This window comes from Chinchilla lanigera, unplaced genomic scaffold, assembly GCF_000276665.1.
Source record: "Chinchilla lanigera isolate Chin_1 unplaced genomic scaffold, ChiLan1.0 scaffold00072, whole genome shotgun sequence".
Lineage (NCBI taxonomy): Eukaryota > Metazoa > Chordata > Mammalia > Rodentia > Chinchillidae > Chinchilla > Chinchilla lanigera.
Genome location: NW_004955473.1, coordinates 1546326 through 1555044, shown reverse-complemented (window position 1 = coordinate 1555044; position 8719 = coordinate 1546326). Strand labels below are relative to the sequence as shown.

The 8719-nt window shown below is 44.8% G+C and overlaps 1 protein-coding gene across 1 annotated transcript in view; it reads right to left on the bottom strand.

Annotated features, from left to right (window-relative positions):
* The window catches only part of Gpc4 (glypican 4), a 109208-nt gene extending 100778 nt beyond the window's left edge, over positions 1-8430 (bottom strand). The window contains exon 1 of the mRNA XM_005401204.2: positions 8246-8430. Within this exon, the coding sequence (XP_005401261.1) occupies positions 8246-8405 (160 nt within the window). The 5' untranslated portion in view covers positions 8406-8430. The remainder of the gene's footprint in view (positions 1-8245) is intronic.
* Positions 8431-8719: the final 289 nt, after the last annotated feature.

Genomic DNA, 8719 nt, shown 5'->3' with positions numbered 1-8719 from the left:
ATATATATATATACACCAAACATGATTGGTGCACACTAGTGATAAAGAAAGAGATTTTGGTATATTGGTACAGGCATATAACATATAGTATTTTGACTATACTGCCATGCCTTCAAGGGTTACCTGGGTGCCTCTGAGCATTAGCCCCCTTCTAAAAGGCCTCAAAGGGCCAAGATCAGCAAGTTCTGGGTGGACTGTGTTCAGCTTCTCACCACTCGACCCTGTTACATGGTCTTCTCTCAGTTCTCCCAGGTGCCAAGTCTGACCTGCCTCTGAAACTATCCCTTGATGTGACCCCTCTCTCCCTCAACCAGCACCACCTGCTACTTCTAATCAGCCATGGAGGGGAAACCAGATAACCAAAGCACTTTATCTTCCTCATCTATAAGCCCTATCTTCCAATTTGAATGTAAACTCAAAAACCTGATTCCTGTTTTACACCTCTTGTAATCCCCAGCACCTAGCCTGCTGCTCCCTTTAATGACTGCTGATGATAAATTTCTGAGCTTTTTCTCCAAGAAGGCATAGGCTTTATGACAGCTGTTTCCATCATTTAGCTTTTCCACTTACTTCCACATTCCCAGCTGTGTTCTGGATGGTTGTGCCGGGCAGAAGCCTAGGGATTTACTGTACTTCTATTTCTTGATAAGATACTTGAAGAGAATAAACACATGGCAAAGAGGACATTAAAGTAAAGGATAAAGAGATTTTTTAACTTTACCAATAAAGAGAACGGGAAGAAGTATCACCTAGCACACTGACACTTAATCAATAAATGACAGCAAGGCTGGATTCCTTTCTAATTCACTCCAAAATACTCTCAACGTCCTTATGTCTCTACCTGCAGCAAAGCATCACTCGCTGCAGTTTATATTTAAATCTTGGTTTAAAAATATCTTTCTGCAAGTGTAACAGACCTTTTTCTAACTCCAAATTAGCTGAAATTAAAACAAGCATGCACAAGGTCTAATTTGAAGCTCTCATTTGGGCCAACACTTTATGATGAATTTCAACAGGAAGTTTAGAATTGCAGAATCTCAGACATGGAAGGGACCTTAGACCTTTTATCTTTGGTAGTAGTTTTCAACTGTGACACATCATCGGAACCACTGAGGAGATTTTAAAAAATACCATGACCTATCCCTGCCCCCAAAGGGTATGACTTTATTGGTCTGGGCTGGTACCCAGGCATTAGTATAATTTCAAATCTACCTAAGTGGTTCTGATGTGTGGCCAGGGCTGACAAGCATTGACCCAATCCACCATTCTGAAACGCTTCCACCCCTACTTTGAAAGAAAGAATCTCTTCAAAGGTATCAGACATCTAATTTGTCACAGAGTTAGACTGAAACTACTCATGCCAAGAAAGCAGGCCCTCTCCCTGCAAACTCCTCTATCTAGGGCAGTGGAGTCTGTCTCCAATTATTTTTCTGTCTTTAATAATAACTAATAAATAATAACTTTAAAAATAACTAATTATTTTTCTATCTTTAATAATTATTTTTCTATCTTTAATCCCTACCTATCCCAAAGTAAATGTATTTACTAAGTATTCTCTGCCTTGGAATCTCACTACATAACTTATTTATATTAATATATATGTATAACACACACAAATATATATATGTGTGTTTTATATATATGTGTATATATATATATATATATATATATATATATATAATTTTCTTGTATTTATTTTTTGGTGCTGGAGATAGAACCCAAGGTTTCACGTACCCTAAGCCTGAGCTCTACTACTGTGCTACAACCACATTCTTCTTTTATCACAAATGCTGGAATATGAATCAGGCATGGTTTCCCCTTAAAGAAGTCATATTGCTTTTCCTCTGAAAGGCTGGACTCAGCCCACCCTTTTCACCATCATCACCACCATAGGAAGTTTGTTTCAAACCCATCACAAGGTTCACATCCAATTCCCCCTTGATTAGTAACCTGTCTTACCATACCTAGTTGACTTCCCTCTTTGGCTTAAACTTTCCATTTTGTGAAGATGTCTTTTTCCCTGAAGCAGCCTCTTTTACTCTGCCAGTTAGTCATGCTGGGTTCTTTTATTTCTTTCCCCAAGCAGCTGGTCTTTTTGATGTCTGGTACACATTTATCTGGGCTTCCAATAAGATGTTTTTACATAGTTTCCAGGCTTCCTGGAGGTTATTGACTTTTTTAACTCTTCCATTCATTTTTTTCCTAATTTCTAACATTTGTTAAGAGTTTCTTTTTCAAAAGTTGAATACCTGGCTGATGGATCTCTTTGATTTTTTTCTCTCCAACCAGATTACTGAATTAAATGCATCAGAACTTAAATATAATATTTCAAATTACCTCCAGGATGGAACTGCTTCTTGAATTTTCTGCACACTTTCATGTTCTCTATAGTAAGCAACAGATGTTTAACCATGCGGAGTTGAAAATGCTGGTTCTTACCTGTTCCTCTTTCAGTATGTCTGATTATTTATACAAAATATTCTGATATCCTTAAGACTGTGTTCTTCTACTTGGTAAAAACAATAAACATAAGCTTTTCCTTTTTTTGATGAAAAGGTAACTGATGTGTACTGAACAAGCTTTACACTCTGAATCTAAGGTGGTAAATTACTCTTCTAAATGTGCTCTAATCACAACCATCTCACTGTTTGTCAAAGTACATTTCCAAGCATAAAGAAAAACAGAATTCTGAATATTTATGAAAAATTCCTACAGTACTCGCTTGCTAGTGTAGTAGACAACTGTCGAAGTTATACCAACATATTACAGAAATTTTCTGTAAGTTTGTTTTGCTTGTGAAGATGTCTTTTTCCCTGAAGCAGCCTCTTTTACTCTGCCAATTAGTCATGCTGGGTTCTTTTATTTCTTTCCCCAAGCAGCTGGGTCTACATTTCCAAGAGTGTAGACCCAGAAGATTCCTGGGACATCAACAGACCATGGAATCATATTATCATAGAGGCAGTATAATCCCATACTATCACCAGTGTCAGGCCAGAGAACAGTGATAGGAAGTTTACATGACTACAGTGAATTACCACACTTGGTATTGGTGAGCAAAAAAACACCATAGTCACCATCTCTGCCCTTAGGTTGCTGCTAGTGAAGGAAAGAAGGCACACCTGTGCCTTCACACAACTATCTAGGCAGTTCCCTATGAAGTTCTGCATCTGGTTCAGGCAAGGAATTAGGAGGAAGAGAGCACAAAAGCCTGGGGAGTGCAGACCCTAGTCAATGAAAGAAGGATAATTTCAGATTCTTAAAGCCACTAAAGACCAAAGTATCAAGGTAAAGAAACTAATCTGGCACCATTCAATGGAACGAGAAGGCAACAGACAACAGGCAGGTAGACGAGCTAAGAACAATTTAAAACAGCCTCCTAATAGATCTCTCCACCTTTATCTCTTGCCTCGCCAACCCTTAACCCCAAATGCCATTAGTTATCTTCCTAAAGCAACTTGACTGATGAAATTCCTCCTCCTCAGAAACCCTCCCTGGCTCCCTGTGGCAACAGGAAATACAATTTCAGTTCTTTCTACTATTAACACTATTTGTCTGTGTCTAGGTTTCACACTGCACCTGAAGATGTGTCTGGATCCTTTCTACTACAGTAGTAGTAGAGAATAGTGCTTAACTATGGTAGTCAGTTGAAGGTCATTCCCTAACTGACCACTCTAAAGCCCCTATGGGAGTAGAGAAGGTATTTTCCTGTTCTACCACCCGTACTACACAGCACAGATTATACTCTGCATCAAATAAGATGTGGGTTTCAATCCCACCCCTCCCAGTCACTAACTGTAAAACTAGGAACATATTTTTTAATCCCTTTAAATCTCAGTTTCCTCACTTGTGAAATGGAGATAAGGATGACAATTCTGACTTCATATGACAGTTGTGGTCTCTAAATGACGACAGCCATGTAAAGTCCTTAATATGAGGCCAGGGCCAGAGAAAGCACTCTAAATAGCTTACTAGCTCTTCTCACAAGGCCAAAATGCATTTTTGGTAAAAATATACCGGAACAAACCTCAATGCTAAAACATTTAATACTACTGGGGAGCCAAACAGACTCACTTCCAACTGGCTCAAATTAACACTGATGTTGTTTCCCTTATACAGATGACAAAAAACTTCCTTTTTCATTCCTCAGTCTAGTCTCCAGCTAATCCTGAAATTGCATGCAACCCAATGTGAATCAAATAAAAAAGGAAAATAGCAATTATGCTGAATCAAACATTTTATATTTGTATGTTCTAACTAGAGATTGAGCTGCATAAGCCAGAACTTTTACTAAGCTCTTTTTTAAGCATGTCCAGGAGTCAGCTCCTCTAACACTTGGACAGTTTCTAACATGACAGGCTTTGTAGCTCAATGAGACCCACTCAAGTGAAACAGAGTCCAACTGGTTCCAATGGCATAGGAAATCACAAGCTTATGGCAAAATCCAAGCTAGCTACTTAAAGTGAGCAAAGGGAAATACAAACCTAAAGACACATGCGGCGCATTTTACACACATCAACTCAATCAGAAGTACTATTACCTCCCCAAAATACATACACACTTTCTCCATGCAATGGAGAAGGATAAGTGAGTCCCAGAATCTTTTGGGGTATATTTGATGTGTGTGTGTGTGTGTGTGTCTGTGTGTGCGCGTGCAGGTGAGCACATGCCACAGGTGCACTGCTCATAAACATAAATGGGGACAGAAAACAAAAACTCTAAAATCACAACTATGATACACAGCCCTCCTTACTATCACTCAATGTCACTGTGTAAGGGACTTTTGGCAAGCTCAAAAATTTCTAACCAAGTACCTCACTCTTAAAAAATAATTTCAGGGCTGGTAGTATAGCTCAGCAGCACAGCACCTGCCTGGGAAGTTTGAGGTCGTGAGTTCGATTCCCAGTAACAACAAAAAATAAGATTAGTAATAAAATGGCAATTGTTGCACATTATTTCTGTCCCTATGAAGAGAAGCAAAATGAAAATAATTAGACTTTTGCAGTTATCATTAGTATTTTTTTAACTTAGTACTTTAGTTCCAAATCTCCTCTCACAGGCTGTGTGTGAGGGGATTAAACCCAGGGCCTCACACACACTAAGTGCAAGCTTTACCACTGAGCTACACCCGCAGCCCCTACTTTCATCTGTGTCACTCATATGGTACTTACCACACCTTGATATATTCCAATTATGTGTGCACATGGCTTATCTCCCTACTACCAGAAAAGTCTTGGTGGCAGAGGCCCCTCCTGCTGCTTTCACGATGCTAAGCACAGAATACTGCACCTACCAGGCACTCCAAAAAGATATGACTGTTGAGAGCAGGGTGGGGGGACTACCCTTTGTAGTAAAATCCCTTTTGATCATGGCACATGGACTCATTATTTGAAAAGTACAGAAGTCAAGCCAATAGGTAATGTAGGACCTCAAGTAGAAGGACCTCAGGTAGAAGACCTGTCAGCACAAAGTATTCCCTGACACACTTCAGAGCACATCAGATTACCCTAATTATGATCTAAGACTCCTTCAGAACATGGACTATTCTCTAAGTTTGGCCAAACCTTTAGAAGGCAAGTGCAAGGCCATCAAAAATAAAACCTTAAACTTGGATTAAGCCTAGGGCCAACGAACTAGGCACCTATACACTGCTCCCCTAACTAGAAAATAAAATTCCTAAATGTTTTGTATTGAAAAAGCATAAGTTCCCCACCTTAGGAAAAGTGCCTGGCAATTAATTCATTAAGACACAGGCTGGACACAAGTCACTGTAACTGAGTATCCCTCCCCAAATAACCAAAATTATCTGAGTGTAGTCCAGAGAAGATGAGGTTAATGTATGCATCCGGAGGGGCCAGAGTGATGGTAAAGATTACCCCTGTTTCTATACTGGCCGTCTAAAGGTATTTACTTGGGTCTGTCTGTGTTGTGACAGTGTCCTAGACTCAAATGAATGCCTCTAACACTCCACATTTTTGAGCCATTCAGTCATGCATTTTTGTTATTGTTGAAAGTGGTGCGAAATTGCACTGCATGAGCTAAAGTCCTTGGTGGTCTTCCAAGGATTCCAGCTAAAAAGGCACTTCCTTTGTTCCTCAGGAGAATGCAGTCCAGTAGGTCATTCAAAAGGGGAAATAAAAGCAGCAGCCCTGGGAGGGAGATGAAGGACAAGACAAAAAGAATAAAATGTTTTGGGTGTGAGCACATTAGCTTCCATTTCCTGCTGCTGGTCACTAATAACTCCCCTATCTTTTTGGTGGGGTCCAGATAGACATTTAAGAAAAAAATACCCCTCAGGTGTTTTCCAGGGATAGTGACAATGGAAGGGAACACCTAGCACATGGAGTCCCTAAGCAGCTTCCTGGTCCCTGAGAGGCTTGCTGAGGGAAATGCCCTGCGATTTCTACAGACTGCACAGAACAAAGTTGGACAGACTGGGGGGAGTGGGAAGGGCAATTTCACAGCCGACTCCCTGAGTGCCTCCAGTCCAACTCAAAAGGCACATACTGTTTTGCATGAGAAGAAGAAAACTTGTCACTTTCCCCTAAGAGTACAGCTGCATCCATCCCTTCAAAACATGAGAATGACAAGTGTAACCTTCATGCCAATCACCACCACTGCACCCAGGCCCAAACGGAAGGGCAACAAGGACCTGACCTGTGGAGCCCTCAAGCTTTCAGGGACTGCTGGTTCCACTGCTGCCTGGCTCACTTTTTCTGGCAGGGAGGGAGGAAGAGAGGAAAGAAAGACGGCTTTTCAGGGCTCTACAACCAATAAAATCGTGACGCTGTGAGGACATACTTGAGTTTCCAAAACGCCAGGCAGCTGAAGGGCAAACAGTCTTTAATCAGTAGTATGCGAGTTATTTGATAACTGCCAAGGTGCAGTGGGCGCCTGGGCTACTCCAACAATTTCTTAGGTTCTATTTCTAGACAGATGCTGGTTACACTCCTCCGACAGTGCCGACAGTGCGGACAACTTCCCCCAATTACCTTTGTAATTTATATGTAATTGATGACTGCACTTAATCTCCAAGGTTATTAATAGCGCTTCCAAAGAAATGACCCCCAAGTCTTCCTAAGCCTTTGGAAGCGCCTGGTTAAAATTACAGTATTTCCTTTGCTGGCTGCCGGCCCCCCAGCCTGCCCCACCCGGGCGACCAGCATGGCGAGGCAAAGCCTCACTTCCATGAAAGGTTCGGAATGGAGGCTCGACTTCCTCACTCCTCCGTTAGGTTATGCTGGCCTCCAGCCAGCTAGATTCGAGGCGCTTTCTGAGCCCCCAGGGCGAGCAGGCTACCTGCGCGGCCGCGGGCCCCAGCGCAGCCCGCCGTGCAGCACGCAACAGTTGGCCGCCGCGAGCTGGCCAGTGCGACCCGGAGAGGACCCGCCGGGCCATAACCGCTGGTCTCGCGTCGAGGGGCGGCACGCTCTCCGCCTCTCCTGCGCGCGGAGAAGGCATTGCACAAATACCCCAGGCACCCCCAGCGCTGAAATCCGGTGAACTTTTTCAGAGGCTAAGCCGTCTTCATTTGCATAACCATCTCCAAACTAAGATTCAGGTTTCCTGTAATCAGTCCTTTCAAAGGTCTGTAATTGAAAGTGCAATTAACCCTCAAAATGAGGTGAGAAGAAGTGGGGGGGGGATACCCTTCTTGTCCAACACCTTCCGGAAAGCAAGAGTTCCCAAAAGTCAGGGTTTGGAGGGGTGGGGAGTGGAGGGAGTCCTTTACTTTTTAGAGACGACTTCTAAAGCCACTGCAGCTACTAAAACTCCTAATCCGTGTCAGCGGTGGAAGAGGAAGAGAAAAGGGTTCTTAAAGAACATCAATGAAACATCAAGTTCCACGTTGTGCTTCCCCGGGAATCTGCAAGCTCCAGGTTTCCCCCACCCCACCCCCACCTCTCGTCACCCACAAAACAAAGCGGGGAGCCCAGTCAGGAATTCAACCCGGAAAAAGCCAGGGAGCAGGTGACACACACTTTCAGGGCCGGAGTCCTCCGTGGCTTCCCAGGACCGCGAAGACCGCGGGGGAGTGAGGGGGGGCAGAGCGCGGGAGTGGTACTGGGCAAAGTGGCGGCGCCCCTCCACTCGCAGTGCCCGGGAGCCCCAGGGCTACTTCGCCCTCGCGTTCTCTCCGCCCGTTGCTCCCTCTCAGCTACCTGGGGCCGCAGCGAGGGAGAGAGTCCGCGGCCCCTTTCCGCGGGTTCCCGTCTCTGCGGCCCGCCTCCCGGGGGTTCCTACCTACCGTTGATCTCGTGCAGCGGGGCATCGTTCTTGTTGAAGCCTTTGGCCACGTAGAGACGTCGCACTTCCGAGCAACTTTTCGACTTGAGCTCGGCAGCCAGCAGCGCCACGCTAAGCACGGCCAGGGTGCAAAGAAGAGCGGGCAAGCCGAACCGTGCCATAGTGCGGGCCCGGGCGGACGCGCTCCCACCTTTGGGACGGGATGAGACAGGACAGGAAGCGGCGCTGCGGGTGCGGAGCGGAGCGGAGCGGCCCGAGGGGCGCGGAGCAGGGGCTCCTGAGTGGGAGTGAGAGCGAAGGAGTCGGAGTTGGTGGAAGAGGAGGAGGAGACGCGGGGCGAAAAGTGGAGCTGGGCCTCGCGTCAGGCAACGGTCCCCGGTGCCAGGCGCCCGGCCCGGGCAGGAGGAGGAGGGCGTGGAGGCGGCGCGCGGCCCAAGGGAGCAGCGACGCGCGCCGGTGACCGCAGGACGGCGAA